Source organism: Peromyscus eremicus, chromosome X (assembly GCF_949786415.1).
Source record: "Peromyscus eremicus chromosome X, PerEre_H2_v1, whole genome shotgun sequence".
NCBI classification, from domain to species: domain Eukaryota; kingdom Metazoa; phylum Chordata; class Mammalia; order Rodentia; family Cricetidae; genus Peromyscus; species Peromyscus eremicus.
Window position 1 is genome coordinate 17,723,601 of NC_081439.1, and position 18,989 is coordinate 17,742,589.

Consider the following 18,989-nt stretch of genomic DNA (forward strand, 5'->3'; position numbering starts at 1 on the left):
CCAATTTAAACTTACTTATACCAGTAACACATGCCTTTTCATTTAATCAGATAACTTTCCAAAAAGAAACATCCCCAAAAAACCTTGGGGAAAGGTTTTTGTTTTTGTCTTTTAGGAGAATGAAGGTTAAGGAATCTGAAGAACACTGGACAAATGAGACAACTGAAGAAAAGGGACAAATCATTCCTCCCAGGAAACAGAGTGAAATGGTGTATGGGTATGTTATCTAAAAAATTTTATGTCTTCCTAAATGTTTGTTTTTGCTTTTCTTTAAAGATTTAACACTATTGGTCTTCTAATACTACCAGTTCAATTAAAATTTAAAGCTGACTTTGGAGTTGGAGAATGGCTCTCTCCTTCTTTAAACTCAAGCATGTTGTTAAAAGGAAAATGCAAACTCCCTGTATCATGCCAGAAGAAAAGAGCCATCTTCTGCTACGGGACAGGAGAAAAGCCAAATTTATTAAGGGACTATGCTATTACTAATCTTAACTTTTTGATTCTATTCTGATTCTTTTCACTTTTCTTAAAGTATGAATTTTATATCAAAATTTACAAGATTAATATATATATACATATATATACACACTTTTTAAACTTTGTTAAGATATAAATGGTCATATAGAGTACTAACTAATTCTAAAAAGCCGCATATATAGTCTTTGTGTTCGAGTCTCTTATCAGTTTTCTGTAGGAAATCACGGCCAGGCCTCACATCAACTGAAGTCTCCAGGAAGAACATGGGGCCCCACAACATCAACAATTCCATGTGGACACTAATAATATCATTAAGCTGACAAACATCATCTCCAGATCAGCTTTGGACTACAAAGTGTTCAGAGAAATTCTGAGATGGCTAGATGAGATGATCCAGTCTCAAAGACTACTTGAATAAGGACTTGAGATAAACCCTGAACTTTGGCATTATACACAGACTGAATAATGAAGGATATAGTTACCTTTCCTAGAATTTGACAATTAACCTAAATTTTTTCTTCTCAGGATAAAGATACCTTAGCCCATACCCAGCAGGAAGCAATTTCAAGAATACGACGCCCACATTCCCAAAGAGGTGGTATGGGGCAGGTGGTTTTCTTGGTCTTTTAATGGGTTTTGGGTCTGGGATAATTTTCATTGATTAGGGGGGTTGGTTACAAGTTGTTGTCAAGGGTTAGGAAAAGGGCTAAGCAAAGGAGATTAGATTTAAGGTTTTTATTTAAAAAAGAAAGAAAAGAAAAGAAAAATGTAAATACTTTACATTGGATTGGATCGTTTTATATTATATACAAATTATATATATTGAAATTGATATTGTTAGAAAATGCTATATGTATATTTCTAATTGTACCGTTCATTTAACAATGTAATGCAATTTTCTGATCCTTGAATGTTGTTATTACCAACTATTAGGATATAAAGAAATGAAAGTTAGTAGTTAGACATTATAATAGAACTTGTAGTTATATATTTTAGATAGACAGGTTATCTTCAAACCTTTCAGAGATCTACAGAATATGGCATTTAAAATGTTTTAATAACTTAGAAAATTTTTCTTTTTTGTTATCGATGTAACACACAATTAGTGATGTGTGGTGGCTATAAAATTTAATTTTTATATAAAAAAGAATTCATGGGTACTTTTCCTTGGCTATTATATCACAAATAAAACACAAAGTATAAAGAAATACTGAAATAAAAAGAAAAACACATTTTCAATTTTTCTCTTCTCTCCTCACTCTTTTCTTATGCTTCATTTTGAGTATGTATCTAGAATATGGGAGGTTCTCAAATTTTAACTGTACTAAGAAGGATTACTCTCTATATATTTATAATCACCTGCATAACAAGGTGACAGCCATTTCTGGGAAAACTTTTGATTTTTGCTTCGGTTTTGTTTGTAAATTGATACTAGTTAGAGTTATCTGGCAGGCAGAACCCCAGTTAATAAAATTCCTACTTCTGATACCTACAGGCAACCCTATAGGGAATGTTTTGATTAATGATTGATATGAGAGGACCTAACTCACTGGGAAACGTTACCTCTGGGTATCTGGTCCTGGAAGGTGTAAAAAAGCAAGCTGTGGGAAGGAACCAGTATGCAGTGGCTTCTGCTTCATTTAGTTCCTGCCTCCATTTTCCTGCCTGGAGTTCCTGTCCTGACCCCTTTTGATGATGGACTATGATGTGGAAATAAAAACCACATAAACCATTGCCTCTCCAAGTTGCTTTTGGTCATGATCTTTTATCACAGCAATAGAAACCCAAAGTAAGACATTCATGTTTGAAGTTAAAAGAGAAAGAGAAAAGGTGGAATTGGTTGGAATGAAAACAAAATTTCCCAGGATCTTAGTAATTATAGACTTCCCATATCTAATCTGTGTCTGTGTCTAAGAGATTTATGGAAGCAAGATGGCATCATACTCTCCAGAGAAGACCTTTTGCTTTTATAATGGAATGTCTTTCTTCCCTTCCACTATGGCAATATTTTTTCTTTTGTTTTTATCAATTATTTTGTTAAAGCTACCAGAAATTATAACGACTAATTCATGCATAAATTCAAAAGTAAATTACTTTTTAAAAAGGCTATTAACACATCAGAGGGCTGTTTAAAATGCTGGTCCATTATGACTGCATATTCATTGGTCATAGTCCACCATTCAGCCTTAGTAGCCATGGAAACAAGAATTTTTAAAGTGAGTTACTTCTCTGACAACTAGCAGTCACTTGCCTTCGTAGAAGAGAAAAAGAGGCAAGGATTTTACATTTCCAGGTGGTTTTATTAATCACATTCAATTTCACAGGACACAGAATACCAGAGAGGGCCATTGACACGTGATTATATGTGTAAGTCTTGCTGAATATCATAAGTGCCTGGAAGCCCTGTGTGTGACTACAGGAAGCCAGGGAGCTGCACTGCTGTCTGTGTAGCTCCCTGAAGTTGAGTGTATGAATTAGCTTTTCTGTGTTGTTTCCTTAACTACAAAATGGGGGAAATGACAGGGTGGGTAACATTGCAGGGTCAGTAATTACAGATGTACCAATACTCCTGAAGTGTTTAAATGAGACTCCAACTAAGCCAAGATCAGGAGGGGAATGGAAAGGATTGTGGGATCCAGGGGTTGGGGAGACACTGCTCTGAGCTGAAATGTCTGCCTAACAGAACTTCTTTTTCTGAAGGTGTTTCTGTTCTTCCTCTGACTCCATTTATGAACATTTCCTATTACTGAGAAGACCATCTGTGCTCTTGCCACCTTCCAGATTGATCTACTTATCCAGAATACACAAAGGTAAAAAGCTTACATTACATGGAGGCTTTCACATACGGTCTTTATGATACACAGGAATCCACTCCATGGCTTTCAAACAGGCAGAAACAGATCCTGAGAAGCTAGCTCAGTGTTTTGGAACAACAGCAAACTTCATCCTGTTTCCACTACTTCTGTAAAACTCCACATTCCTGTAGTCCACTTTCTCAAACGAGCCTTGTCAGGGAAGAGGATGTGGGCAGAGTGTTACCCAAGCTACTAACAATTGAAGACCCATCTTGCTGATGGAACTTCCTTTGTAGAACAGCTACTGACTCCACTAAGTTAGGAAGTACATTTCATAGAGACTATGAAACCAAGCATAGCTGGTAGGGAAGGTTTCCTGGCAAGAGATCCCATTTGTAGGTCCCTCAAACCTTCTTCATGGATAGTGGCAATGACATTATCCACATGCCTAGTGAGTTAATGACTTTGCCTCCTTCCTTTCTGATAAATTATCATCATTCAGGTTATAGTTTTTTCCATGAATGACAGTACATCTGTGGGTTTGAACTAATGAGTGATTTAAATAAGTTTGTGCAGACAGTTAATGTGGAGTCTTAGGATTTTTTATTACAAAATTTTTTCATTCATTTCACACACCAAGCAAAGATCCCCCTCTTTCCTTCTCCTGCCGCCCAGCCACCCCTTACAACCCATCCCCACTCCCTCCCACAGGAAGGCAAGGCCTCCCATGTGGAGGTACATTCAGTAGAGGCAAGTCCAAGCCCTTTCCCCTATCTCAAGGTTGTATGAGGTGTCCCATCATAGGTAGTGGACTCCACAAAGTCCACTCAAGCAACAGAGATGGATTCTGATCCTAATGCCAGGGGCCCTCCCAAGCAGAACAAGCTACACAACTGTCTCACGATGCAAAGGGCCTAGTCCAGTCCCATGTAGGCTCCACAGCCATTGATCCAATTTTCATGAGTTCTTTCTAGTTTGGTTTGGTTGTCCCTGCATGTTACCCCATCATGATCCTGATGCACTTGCTCATAGAATCCCTCTTCTCTCTCTTTGACTGGACTCCTGGAGCTCTGTCTAGTAGTGGTTGGCTATAGATCTCTGCATCTGCTTCCATCAATCATTGGAGAAAAGTTCTGTGATGACAGTTAGGGTATTCATCGGTCTGATCTCTGGGACAAGCCAGTTCAGTTCAGGCACCCTCTCCACTATTTCTAGTAGCCCAGGCTGGGGAAATCCATGGGGATTCCTGGCAACTTCCCTAGCACCAGGGTTTTTGCTATACCCATGATCTCTCTCACTATCATGTATCTATTTCATTGTATTTCTCCTCCCTTCTTTTTCAAGTTCAATCATCCCATTCCCTTATGCTCTTATCCCTTATCATCCATTGCCCAACCCTCATCCCCAGTTTACTCATGGTGATCTCATCTATTTCCCCTTCCCAGAGCAGTCCATGCTTCACTCTTTGGGTCTTCCCTGTTAGTTAGCTTCTCTGGAGTTGTGTGTTGCCTGATTACCCTTTGCTTTATATCTAGTATCCACTTATGAGTGGGTTCATACCATGTTTGTCCTTCTGAGACTGGATTACCTCACTCAGGATGATATTTTCTAGTTCCGTCCATTTGCCTGTAAATTTCATGATGTCATTGTTTTTATCTGCAGAGTGGATGAATGGATAAAGAATGGATCTAGATGCTCCTCAACTGGAAGAATATATATGTAACACATTTTTTTTGTCCATTCTTCCAGTTGAGGAGCATCTAGGTTGTTTTCAGGTTCTGGCTATTACAAATAATGTTGCCATGAACATAGTTGAGCATGTGTCCTTGCAGTATTATTGAGTATTCCTTGGGTGTATGCTCAAGAGTGGTATAGATGAGTCTTGAGGTAGATCGATTCCCAATTTTCTGAGAAACCGTCATACTAATTTCCAAAGTGGCTATACCAGTTTGCACTCCCACCAACAGTGGAGGAGTGTTCCCCTTGATCCACATCCTCTCCAACATAAGCTGTCTTCAGTGTTTTTGATCTTAGCCATTCTGACAGGTGTTAAGATGGTATCTCAAAGTCGTTTTGATTTGCATTTCCCTGATGACTAAGGATATTGAGCAGTTCTTTAAATGTCTTTCAGTCATTTGAGATTCTTCCTTTGTTTTGAGCTATAGCCCATTTTTAATTGAATTGATTGTTATTTTGATGTCTACTTTCTTGAGTTCTTTATATATTTTGGAGATCAGGCCTCTGTCAGATGTGGAGTTGGTGAAAAATTTTTCCCATTCTGTAGGCTGTCATTTTGACTTATTTAGTGTGTCCATGGCCTTACAGAAGCTTCTTAATTTCAGGAGGTCCAATTTATTAATTGTTATTCTCAGTGTATGTGCTACTGGTGTTATATTTAGGAAGTGGTCTCCTATGAGAATGTGTTCAAGAATATTTCCTACTTTCTCTTCTATCACGTTCAGTGTAACTGTCTTTATATTGAGGTCTTTGATCTACTTGCACTTGAGTTTTTTGCATGGTGATAGATGTGGATCTATTTGCATTCTTTTTCATGTTGGTGTTCAGTTATGCCAGTACCATTTATTGAAGATACTTTCCTTTTTCCATTGTACAGTTTTGGCTTCTCAGCCATTTTATCATTTGTATATAGAAGGGCTAGTGATTTTTTGAGTTAATCTAGTATTCTTCCATATTACTGAAGATGTTTACCAGCTCTAGGTGTTTCCTGGTGGAATTTTTTGGGTCACTTATGTATACTATCATATCATCTGCAAATGGTGAAAGTTTGAATTCTTCCTGTTCAGTTTATATTCCCTTGATTTCCTTTTACTGTCTCATTGCTCTAGTAGAACTTCAAGTACCATATTGAATAAACATGGGGAGAGTAGATAGCCTTGTCTCTTTCCTGATTTTGGTGGAATCACTTTGAGTTTCTCTCCATTTAATTTGATGTTGGCAGTTGGATTACTGTAAATTGCCTTTATTATGTTTAGGTATGTTCTCTGTATTCCTGATCTCCCCAAGACATTTTTCCTGAAGGGTTGTTTGATTTTGTCAAAGGCCTTTTCAGCATCTAATGAAACGATCATGTGGTTTTTTCTTTCAGTTTGTTTATATGCTGTATTACTTTGACAGACATTCCCATGTTGAACCATTCTTGCATCTCTGGGATAAAGCCTACTTGACCATGGTGGGTAATATTTTTGATGTGTTGTTGGAATAGATTTGCCAATATTTTATTGAGTATTTTTGCATCAATGTTCATGAGGGAGATTGGTCTGTAATTTAATTTCTTTGTTGCATCTTTGTGTGGCTTGGGAATCAGAGTAACTGTAGCCTCATAAAAGGAGTTTTGTAACGTTCATTCTGTTTCTCTTCTGTAGAATAATTTGAAGAGTGTTGGTATTAACTCTTCTTTGAAGATCTGGTAGAATTCTGCATTGAAACCATCTGGTCCTGGGCTTTTTTTGCTTGGGAGAATTTCAATGACTGCTTCTATTTCCTTAGGTGTTATTGGTCTATTTAAATTTTTATCTGGTATTGATTTAACTTTGGTATGTGGAACCTATCCAGATAATTGTCCAATTCTTTTAGATTTTCCAATTTTGTGGAGTACACGTTTTTGAACTATGACTTGATGATTCTCTGGAATTCCTCCTTGTCAGTTATTATAACTCCCTTTTCATTTCTGATTTTGTTAATTTGGAGGCTCTCTCTCTCTCTCTCTGCCTTTTGGTTAGTGTGTATAAGGGCTTGTCTATCTTGTTGATTTTCTCAAAGAACCAACTCTTTGTTTCATTGATTCTCTGTATTGTTCTCTTTGTTTCTATTTTATTGATTTCAGCTATCAATTTGATTATTTCCTGGCATCTGTTTCTCCTGGGAGACTTTGCTTCTTTTTGTTCTAGAGCTTTTAGGTGTACTGTTAAGTCACTAGTTTGAGATTTCTCCAATGTCTTTATGTGGGCATTTAGTGCTATGAATTTCCCTCTTAGGACTGCTTTTATAGTGTCCCATAAGTTTGTGTATGTTGTGTCTTCATTTTCATTGACTTTTAGGAAGTTTTTAATTTATTTCTTTAATTCTTCCTCAACCCATTGGTGATTCAATTGAGCATTATTCAGTTTCCATGAGATTGTAGGCTTTCTGTAATTTTTGATGTTGTTGAAATCTAACATCAAGCCATGGTGGTCTGATGGAATATAGGTGGTTATTCCAATTTTTTTGTGTCTGTTGAGATTTGTTTTGTGACCGAGTATCTGGTTGATTTTAGAGAAGGTTCTATGGTGTGCTGAGAAGAAGGTGTATTCTTTTGTGTTAGGTTGGAATGTTCTGTAAATATTGATTAAGTACATTTGAGTCATAGCATCTGTTAGGTCCCTTATTTCTCTTTTAAGTTTTGATCTGACAGATCTACCCCGTGATGAGAGTGGGGTGTTGAAGTGTCTCACTATTAATGTGTGGGGTTTGATGTATGATTTAAGCTTTAGTAATGTTTCTTTTACATATGTGGATGCCCTTGTATTTGGAGCATAAATGCTCAGAATTGAAACTTCATCTTGGAGGATCTTTCCTGTGATGAGTATGTAATGTTGTTCTTGATGTCTCCTGATTTATTTTAGTTTGAAGTCTATTTTATTACATATTAGGAAAGCTACACCAGCTTGCTTCTTAAGTCCATTTGATTGGAAAGACTTTTCCCACCCTTTTACTCTGAGGTAGTATCTGTGTTTAAAGTTGAGGTGTGTTTCTTGTATGCAGCACAAAGATGGGTCCTGCTTTCATATCCATTCTGTTAGCCTGTGTCTTTTTATAGATGAATTAAGACCATTGATATTAAGGGATATTATTGACCAGTGATTGTTAGTTCTATTATTGTTTGGTGGTACTATGTGTATATTTATCTCCTTTGGGATTTACTGTTGTGAGATTATCTATTGTCTGTGTTTTTATGGGTGTATCTGAATTTCCTTAGGTTGGAATTTTCCTTCTAGTGCTTTCTGTAGGGCTGGATTTGTGGATAGGTATTGTTTAAATCTGGGTTTGTGTTGGAATGTCTTGTTCACTCTCTCTACGGTGATTGAAAGTTTTGCTGGGTATATCAGTCTAGGCTGGCATCCATGGTCTCTTAGTGTCTGCATTACATCTGTCAAGGACCTCTGGCTTTCAAAGTCTCCATTGAGAAGTAGATTGTTATTTTGATGAGTCTGCCTTTATAAATCACTTGGCCTTTTTTTCCTTTACTGCTCTTATACTTTTTCTTTATTCTCTATGTTTAGTTGTTTAATTATTATGTGCCAAGGGGACTTTTTGGGGTGTCCAATCTGTTTGGTGTTCTATAATCTTGTATCTTCATAGGTTTTTCCTTCTTTAGGTTGGGAAATTTTCTTCCATGATTTTGTCGAATATATTTTCTGTGCCTTTGAGTTATAATTCTTCTTCTTCTATACCTATTATTCTTAGGTTTGGTCTTTTCATGGTGTCCTAGATTTCCTGGACATATTGTATTATGCCTTATTTGGCTTTGGTATTTTCTTTGACTGATAAATCTATCATCTTCATGAAGCTATTTTTCAGGTCACTTTCTTCTGCTTCTTCTACATTGTGATGCTTAGGTCTTATTGTTGGAGGAGAGCTAGGTTCTGTTGATGCCATATTGTTCTTTATGTTGTTGTATGTATTTTTTCATTGACATCTGCTGATCTATTCCTCTAATACGTGCAAGAGGTGCCTGTGTCTGAGCAAGTTGCATTGGTCCACTCTGTGCCTGTGGTGTCGGTGTCTCAGGGAGTCCCTTTGAATTCAATCTTATCTCTTGGTCTAAATGGAGCTGACAGGTTCTCAATCTCAGGGAGCTGCACTTGATCCCATGCAAGCTAGTTGATTCTGTGACTCAGGTAGTCGCTCTTGGTCTTATCAGGGCTTCTGGTCCAGTCAGAAATGGTGGATTCTGTGTCTTAGGAAGCCACTCTTGATCCAATGGGAGCTGGCAGATTCCGTGTCTCAGGAAGTCACAGGGGTCACAGGCAGATGGGTATTGGGGTAGGGCTTGGGTATTGCAGATTTCAGGGTACAATGGGGAGTTTTTGTGGGGGAGCCTGGCTGTGGGGAGTTTTTCCTGCTGGCCAGCATCTGGGGCAGAGTTGGCTGGGGGTTCCTGGGGACTGGCTGTGTCTCAGGGCCTGGGTCCCAGAAGTAGGACTCCCTGGGAAGGAGGGGAGTTACTCACCTCTTGATCCAATGGTAGCTGGCAGATTCCTTGTGTCAGGAAGTTACTGGGGTCACAGGCAGATGGGTATTTGCACAGGGCTTGCGTCCTCTAGATTGCAGGGACTGGTGGGGGGTTGGTGGGGGAGCCTGGTTGTAGGGAGTTTTATCTGCTGGCCAGCAGCTCATGGAGTCTTAGTTTTGTGTTCAGAGAAGGTATTTGAGTAAGTGATGAGCAAATGATGGAAATATCCATGAATCCTCATGTTTTACACAGAGATTTTAGTTTACTTATACTGAGAAATGAGTTCACGGTCTTATTCATCTTAGGTAATCACTATAACACTAAGCTATATCCCCATCCCAAATACCTACATGTCTTGAAAGTCATTCTCAATCTAGCTTTAATTATGAGATTATATGTAGTTCTTGATATGTAGTTCTTCTTTTTTTAAAATAGTAATTACATTTCAGAAAAGTACTAATAAGAAAGACAGTGTACACTACTCCATTGAGCTACCTTGAGTTCTTTATTTGGTATGTGTCTTTTGGGTTAATATAATTTTGTGAATAAATATATGCCTATATGCATACATATATGTCTATGCTTGCATACACATGTGTGCACTATGAATGACATTCTCACATGGGATTGGATATACCATGTGAATTATAGTTTTCATTTTTTTTAAAGATTTATTTATTTATTTATGTATACAGTATTCTGTCTGCATGTGTCCCTGCAGGCCAGAAGAGGGCACCAGATCTCATTACAGATGGTTGTGAGCCACCATGTGGTTGCTGGGAATTGAACTCAGGACCTCTGAAAGAGCAGCCAGTGCTCTTAACCTCTGAGCCATCTCTCCAGCCCAGTTTTCATTTTTTTGTTTCAGCAGGCCATGTAGGTTAGTTCCTTTTTTAATAGTCATGAGAAGTTTCATCACATTATTTTAGAAGTGATAATTTATTTGAGCATGCCTTTGTTTATTACCCTCATTTACATTATTCATAATATTTCCGTATTACAAACAAAGGTGAATAAACATGATATTAGTGTGATATTGCCAACCCCCATCTCACTGTCAATTCCAAGCTCTGAAATACCTGGTCAGCAAATATGAACATTTCAGCATTTGATGGATATTATGAAATTGTTATCCAAAATATCACATAGTGGCTATTTCCACTATACTCATGGATTTCCAAGCTTTTCTTACTATTATCTACAGTGTTCAGAATAGTAATCTGCACATAGACCACTGAAACATCTCTATGTGACAACAGGGACAAGGTATGAGAGCTCAGTGCTCTCTAAGCCATGACTCCATCTGTTTTCCTGCCTTCCCTTGTAGTCTCACTGACTCTATTCTTCTTTGATGCCTTCTTCAGATTTGCCAAAATGAAGGAGTACATCTTCAAGTTCAGTGGCCTGATTTGCAGTACAGCAGCTTTGGTGTTCGAAATCATCCTTGCAAACAGCCAATGCTGGCGCCTGTGGGAGTTTAACAACGAGGTTGTGCAATTTGTGTCAATTGGACTCTGGGATGCTTATTACACTCAGGAATTTAACATCTCTGGGTCTATGACCAGGATGTTGGTTCACACCCCTCTCAATTCAACCTGGAACGAGTCATCGGAATTTCAGTATTTACAACTCCTGATAGCGTGGGCCATTTTGATGAAACTCCTAGTCCTGATTTTCACTTCAGTGGCCATTAAGGTCAGCTGTCTGGATGACCCATTCATTGAAATCCAACTGTTTTGCTACAAGATGTCTGCCATAATTTTGGCTGTGAGCAGCATTTTTACACTTGTTACTGTGACCTTGAACCACCTGGTTGACATGTATGGGCAAACCACTCTTGATTTTCCACCTGACTTTCCCGTAAAGAAAGAAGACATTATAAAGAAACACTGCACAACTGTGTTTCCAATGGGTGTCCTGACAGCCACTATGTCACTCTTTGGTGTCATTTTGTTCCTCTATGAGATGATCTCCTTGACAGTACAGAGTCAGGTGAAGGCACCGAGTGCTTCCGAACTGGCTGAGCAAAAGGCCTGAAGTGAGGGCTCTGGCATTTGTAACACCTGCCAGGAGAATCCCTGAAGAAATTGCCCATTTTCACACAGGACTGTGTAATCTCCAACTCATTCCAAATAAAATATCAACTTGGTTTCTGGGGTGTGTCTAAATGTATATCCTCCCTTCCTGTCAAATACACTCCTTTCTTTAAATGTTTTCACATTCTAACCTCTGGGGGTGATGATCATGTCTTTGGATACTGCCAACAAGCAGTAGCAGGCAAGAGTACTGGTGAAATGCAAGTTGCTTAAATGAACATGACATATACAAGGTGAAAGAAGGTTTGTAAGTAAGCTGACACCTCAACACACATACACAAGAACCCCACATTCCTGTGTGGAAACACTTAAGTACTCAGATCTCTGGAGGGTAGAGCTGGATGTCTCAGCCTTGGCACTGCTGGCAGCATGGGATGATATCTTGAAGTAAGAAAGCAATGCTGCACACTGAAGATGCCACTGCCATCTGCAGCCTGTATCTACTAGAAAGCAGTAGCCATCTCCTAATTCTCTGGTTGTGAAGATCAAAAAAGGCCAGGCATCTCCAATGTGCTCTGATGGACCATGTGGTGTGCAGAAGACATGACAGCTTGTCAGAGTTGGTTATCTTGTTTTATCATCTCCACCACTGAGTTCAATCTCACATTATCAGGCTTGATGGCACACACTCTTACACAGTGAACAATCTCACCAACCTCAAGTTTATTGCTATTAAGATACAATATTCTCCCCGTTGTTGCTATAAGATGAAGTTCATTTCATTATGCAAAACAAATTTATTCCATCTTTAAAACAGTCCCATGTTTCTTTGGGAGTCCAGTGTCTTTTTTGGGACTCGACAGGTCTTCAGCAGTGAGACCCTGGAAAATCATAAATCAACTCCCATACTTCTAACATAAAATGGTTCTGAATAAATATTACCATTATAAAAGGGAGTAGTGGGGACACAGTAAAGGAAGTGTGTCCTGAAGGAAGACCTAGACCCAAGAGGGAAAACTCTGAATCCAGAAGCTCTATATTATACCTGTCGTCTAGTGATATGATTGGAGTCACGGGGCTGAAGGAACCCTGGCCTTCCAGTTTTACTGGCTATAGGACTACAACCTATCCTTCTTTCTCTCTTTCCTTCTTTCTTTCTTTCTTTCTTCCTTCCTTCCTTCCTTCCTTCCTTCTTCCTTTCTCTCTCTCTCTCTCTCTCTCTCTCTCTCTCTCTCTCTCTCTCTCTCTCTCTCCTCTCTCATTTCTTGGATTTTTGAGACAGGGTTTGTCTGTGAAACAGTCATGGGTGTGCTGGAATGCACTCTGTAGAACAGGCTTGCCTCAAACTTACAGAGATCCACCTGCCTCTGCCTCCTGAGACCTGGGATTAAAGGCATGTGCCACCATTGCCTGGCTTGTAGCCTCTTTCTTGAGCTCTCTATAACATATACATGTAGCTTTCTATGGCAAGCACATTAAGGTCCTGTCTTCCCACATTCTACTGTCTCCATTGAAGCATCAAGTTCATATTCAGTTTCACGAAGGGGTCTTCTAGACTTCCTAGATGGAATTCATGGGTCTACAGCCATGATATACATTACATGACCTTAGGGGTACTGAAACTGTGAATCAATCTTGTGTTTGTACTTACTGAAAATTCAGTACCACATGGAATATGCTCCCCAGCTCTTTGGCAGGTTGTGATGGAATGTGATGGAACCTGGCTAAGCTGGATTGGTGGTGTTTTTTTTTTCTGTCATCTTGATGCAATCTTGATTCATCTGAAAGAGTAAACGTTAGTTGAGTAAATGCCTTCAGGAAACTGGCCTTTAAGAAAGTGTGTGGAAGCTCAGTGTGGTGGTGCACGCCTTTGATCTCAGCACTTAGGAGGCAGAGGCAGGTGGTTCTCTCTGGATTCGAGGCCAGCCTATTCTACAGAGCGAGTTCCAGGACTGGCAAGGTACACAGACAAACCCTGTCTCAAAAAGCAAAACAAAGCAAAATAGAAAGTGTGTGGATCATTCTCTTGAGCAATGATTAACCTGCGAGGATCTAGTCCACTGTGTGTGATACAGGTGTTCGTGAGCTGCATAAGGAAGCAAGCTGAGGTAGCCATGGAGAGCAAGACAGTGTTCATTCATGGTCTGTCCTTCAGTTCCTTGTCTCCAAGTTTCTGCCTTGATTCCTTACCTATGTGTTCTGTAAGTGATGGACTGTGATGCTCTTGCTCTGGCTTTCTCTAAGGTGAACTTCCCCAGAATCAAATCCAGCTGCAGTATCTCTGCCCTCAAAGGCCTACCTTGAGATGCTTAGTTCGGACATGGTCTTTACCTGGTGAGATTTCCAGATTCTTTCCTGCCACCCAATTCACACTGTACCAGGTCCAGAGGTAGTCACATGGATCCTTCATTTAACTGTAGCTGATGAATTCCCTAAGAGCAAGTGCCACCCCCACACTCTAGATGAAGCCTATACATCAGCTTTGCTCATAGAATTTCGCTGAACTTCTCCTGACAGCACAATCTATGAAATCCCAGGACTAGGTCCCATAATGCAGCTCCTGCACTTGCTATTTCTGTTTAGTTCCCCTACATCCCAGCCTGCCTATGCCATCTATGCACACCAGGCCTATCTCCTGTGCACAGATCTTGTACCAACTTTGCTTGAAAGGTCCACAGATATTCCCCTGCTTGTGCAATATTTGCCCTTTCAAGCCCGGTCTTAATCAGACAGCTCTTTCCGCAAATTTCCTGGTGAGTTCCCCCAGTAGTAACCCAGATGTGCAATATGCCTACTAAGAGGCCTAGATAGCTAAGTATGTGTAGATCAAGTGAAGTTTTTTCTTTGTGAGAAAATCTGAGCCTCCCCTGTCAGCACTATACCCAACTCCCCAGACCTTGAACAGGTCACACTGGATATTCCCTATTGTACTCCCAGAACCAAGCTCACTCCTGCTGTCTGCACTCTCCTAGGCCTAACTCTGCACTTCTACATTGTGCACCCCCTTTTTCTAGTCATCTCCCCATAGCCTTCCCTGCAATCATCATCACTTCATGTCCAGGCCCAGCTCTAGCCAAACAAATGCCACACCAGATTTCACTGGTGAGTTCTCTCTTGAGCAAGCCCATCTGTGAATTCTTGATTTGAACTTACAGGTCTTGCACTGACCTTACCTGGTAAAGTCCCTGGAACCTCGGCCACCAGTGAAATCACCACACTCCCGTGGCTATCTCTGGTGTTATAACTCCTGAACCATCTTTTCCTGGTTAGTTCTTCAAGAAGCATGCCAACCTGAGTGATGACCATACTCCAGGCCAAGGTAGGTCTGTATGCACCCATCTTTGGCTAGTTGAATTCTCCAATATCTCACCTTCCAGAGACCTCTACTTTCTCCAATATCTACCTTGTGTCATGAAGCTCTGGTAATAGCTATCCCTGATAGTTATTCCAAAGCCAAGCACTCATGCACCATCTCCAGAGTGTTACAGCACAGATCTGGTTGCATAGATCAAAGATTGGGTGTGCCTGGTGGCAATCCCTGGAAGCTTGCTTAACAGAGTCATCTGCTCTCTCAGCCCTAGCTCAGGTCATGCAGCTCTTACAACAGCTCTCTGTGGTGATGTTTTATTTGTGCTCTAATAAATAAAGCTTACATGGAGATCAGAGGAAAAAGCCAGCCAGTATATTAAACATAGAAGTCAGGCCTTTAATCCTAGCATCTGGAAGGCAGAGAGTCATCCAGATCTCTGTGAGTTCAAGGCCACACTACGAGCAGAGCCAGGCATGGTGGCACACACCTTTAAATTCCAAAACTTGTTAGTTATAAAGTTGTGGAGGTCTATACAGACAGGAAGTGACAGAGCTGGGCAGAAAGAGGAAGTGATGTAGCTTGGTGGAGAGAGGCAGTAAGATGGCAGGGACACAAAGGATATAGGCATGAGTAAACAGGAAGAGGCTCTCTCTGGAAGTTGGTGAGATGAGGTTGGCTGTGGCTTGTACTATTCCTCTGATCTCAGTTTTTCCCCCAATATCTGGCTACAGGCTTTTTCATTATTAAGAACATTTAGCAATTCATGTTAAACATCTTCCCAAGTGAGTTCTCCCAGAACCAAGAACACTGGCACAATCTCTACTATCCAACGCCAAGAGCTATATTCACAGATTGCACAGCAGTGTTGCCTGATGATGCTACCCAGATCCTCTTCCTCCGGCTTCACACTGGCACTCCCAGGTTTAGTGATCTAGTTACAGATGGGCAGATCTCATATCAGCTTTGCCTTGGTAGGTTCAAAGAACCTGTCCCCTCAGCACCATCTATCCAGTTCCTAGCCTAGCTATTTTTGTAGATTTCTCTCACTTCTCTGTTCTGTTGAATACCAACTGAACTGAGCAGGCATGTACCATTTCTTTATTCCCCAGACCTATTTCTGGATGTTCATATTGCTTGCCAGATTTGCCACATGAATTTAAAAGCACATGGCCAGAGCCTTCTCCACACTCACAGACCTAGTTCAGGTCACAGTCAAACTGTTAATGAAGCTTCATTTCCTGGAGAGTTCACCCAAAACCAAGAATATCTGCATCATTTCCACAGTTCAGTGTTAACGCTCGATGCGTACATGTACATTCGCTTTGCCTAATGACCACAAATTTGCCCACCAGCTCCATTTCCACTTATCCAGCTAGTAGCTCCTATAGAAGAATTTCCTGGTGAGTTCCACTGAACCAAGCCTGCCAGATCCACCTTCACGCTCCCAAACCTAGTTCTGGGTGTGTAGGTAGCACACAGGTTTTGACTGCTAAACTCCCCAGAAACACCCACAAGAACTACCCCCTCATTCTAGTCCTAGTTAAACACTCGGGTTACTTGCCTCCTGCTTGCGTTACCTTCGTGAGTTTCTTTGGATCCTCTGGAATCATGGACCCACATTCTTAGCTCTGTATGTACTGGCTTGTCTGATGAAACACCACAGGACCTTGCAAGGCCTCTACATCACCACTCTTCTAAGTCAAGCTTCTTCTGTCTCACAGTTATTGCACTGGATTTCCCTGAAAAGGATTCTGAGAATCAAGGCTGCCTGTGTCATTTTCATAGCATCTCCTGATGTCCCGTTTGCAGTTTTGCCGGGTGTGCTCCCCATAGGTTTCATGCCAGTGCCTTATGCACACTCGGAGGCTTAACACCCATAACTGAGCTCCTGCATTAACATTCCCTGGTCACTCCTGGAGCCAACCCTGTCTATGCTATTAACACACTACCAAGTTCTAGATGCAACAAACCTGCACTGCTTTACATGGAGATGTTCTATAGAACCTTTCCTGCCTGGGCTATGCATATACACATTGGCCTTGCTCTGAAGGCCAGTTAAGACTCAGTTACTTCACTTGCTTTCTCTGCTGAGTACTCTGAGAACTGATCTGGTGCCTTGGCCTGCATAATCTACTCCTTGCATAGCAGACTTGCCTGGTGAGCTACAAAGATGCTCTGCTGTCAGCATATAAACTTCACTCTGGAATCAAGCTGTGTTCAAGCAGTATGTGCACCAACTTTATCTGGCAAGTGCCACCAGAACCCCCTATAGATGTGCCCCTTCAACCCCAGGCCTTGTTCTGAATGCAGAGACCACACACTGGCTTTCCCTACAACACTCCATTGAAACTTGAAATGTATCACAATTCTCTTCTCCCAGCCATTGCTCCCTTTCAAGGAGCCAATGGAGGAATTCTGAGGTGAGTTCTCCAAGAAGCAAAGCAATCTGCCCCATTCTACCTCATATGGCCTGGCTCTAGACATATACCTCCTGGACTGAGTTTTCCTAATGAGATCCTCTAGAACCAGTGTTCCCTGTACCATCTTGCACACTACCCAGCCCTGTTTTGAGTGTTATTTTCTAAGATGAGACCATGTGCAACTGCATACATATGGAGGTCAAGAGTCAAGTTTTATATCTTGCCCCAGACGTCCCTTCTGGAGCACAGCTGAGTGCCCTAGCTGGGCCCGGACCCCATCCCTGGGCACCAGCCACTCTGGGGAAGACCTGCCCAACTTGGCCCCAGGTTCTGACCACCGGGCAGGTTCCCTTCTAGCCCCACCGGGAAGGATCCCCTTCTCCAAGACCCCTGGCAGACCCTGCAGTCTCCACGCCCTGCTCCCACGCCCATCCACCCAGACCCCAGCCACTTCCTGAGACTTAGAGGCTGGCCCCCAGCTCCCATCCTGCCCTGGACTTCCCTTCTGGAGCACACACACACACACACACACACAGAGAGAGAGAGAGAGAGAGAGAGAGAAAGAGAGAGAGAGAGAGAGAGAGAGAGAGAGAGAGAGAGAGAGAGAAGAGCTCCCATCCTGGCCTGGACTTCCCATTTGGACAAGAGAGCTCCCATCTAGACAAGAGAGAGAAACTTCCTGAATCTGTCAGCTCTGTCTGAACCAAGTGTGTGGATAAGGCCAAGAACGAACCACAAGGAGATGGGCAGACGTCAAGGCAGAAACACATACAACAAAATGAATAGCAATACAGCATCACCAGACCCTAACCCTCCTCCAACACCTAGACCTGAACATCAAAAATTGGAAGAAGCAGAAGAAAACAGCCTTATGAATGACATCATGAAGAAACTAGAGGCTTGTTTAGAGGAAAAGACAAAAAATGTGAAGAACGCTGTAACAACTAGAGGAAAGGGCAAACAAATTAGAAGAAATCAATAAAGTCCTGGAAGAAAACAATAAAGTACTGAAAGAAAATCAAGAAAAATCAATGAAACAAATGAAGGAAACAGTCCAGGACCTGAAAAGTGAAATAGAAAAAATGAAGAAGACACAAACAGAGGGAATTTTGCTGGAAAAAGAAAATCTGAGTAAACGATTGGGAACTTCAGATGCAAGTATAATCAATAGAATGCAAGAGATGGAAGAGAGGACCTCTAGCACTGAAGATACAGTAGAAGAAATAGATTCATCAGTCAAAGAAAACACTAAAGCCAACGAAGTCATGAACCAAAATGTCCAAGAAACTTGGGACACCATGAAAAGACCAAACCTACAAATAATAGGGGTAGAAGAAGGAGAAGAATACCAACTCAAGGGCACAGAAAATATACTCAACAAGATCATAGAAGAAAACTTTCCCAACTTAAAGAAGGAAATGCCTATGAAGATACAGGAAGCCTATAGAACACCAAACAGACTAGACCCCAAAAAAAGTCCCCTCTCCACATAATAATTAAACAACTAAATGTACAGAATAAAGAAAGAATATTAAGAGCAGCAAAGGAAAAAGGCCAAGTGACGTATAAAGGCAAAACCATCAGAATAACACCCAATTTCTCAATGGAGACTTTGAAAGCCAGAAGGACCTGGACAGATGTAATGCAGACACTAAGAGACCATGGATGTCAGCCTAGACTAATATACCCAGCAAAACTTTCAATCATCATAGATGGAGT

At 40.9% G+C, this 18,989-nt stretch overlaps 1 protein-coding gene across 2 annotated transcripts; it reads left to right on the forward strand.

Annotated features, from left to right (window-relative positions):
- The first annotated feature begins 2,691 nt into the window (after positions 1 to 2,691).
- On the forward strand, positions 2,692 to 11,653 carry LOC131899361 (uncharacterized). 2 transcript variants are annotated; one of them, XM_059250796.1, is made up of 3 exons: positions 2,692 to 2,844; positions 3,178 to 3,287; positions 10,869 to 11,653. In XM_059250796.1, exon 3 carries the CDS (start codon positions 10,879 to 10,881, stop codon positions 11,539 to 11,541), a length of 663 nt encoding a protein of 220 aa, XP_059106779.1. In that variant the 5' UTR covers positions 2,692 to 2,844; positions 3,178 to 3,287; positions 10,869 to 10,878; the 3' UTR covers positions 11,542 to 11,653. The 2 variants fall into 2 exon arrangements, with proteins under 2 accessions (XP_059106779.1, XP_059106780.1); XM_059250797.1 differs by lacking the exon at positions 3,178 to 3,287.
- The last annotated feature ends 7,336 nt before the right edge of the window (positions 11,654 to 18,989 follow it).

Coding starts and splice junctions, on each gene's coding strand:
- LOC131899361 (XM_059250796.1), top strand. CDS start 10,879: ATGAAGGAGTACATCTTCAAGTTCAGTGGCCTGATTTGCAGTACAGCA.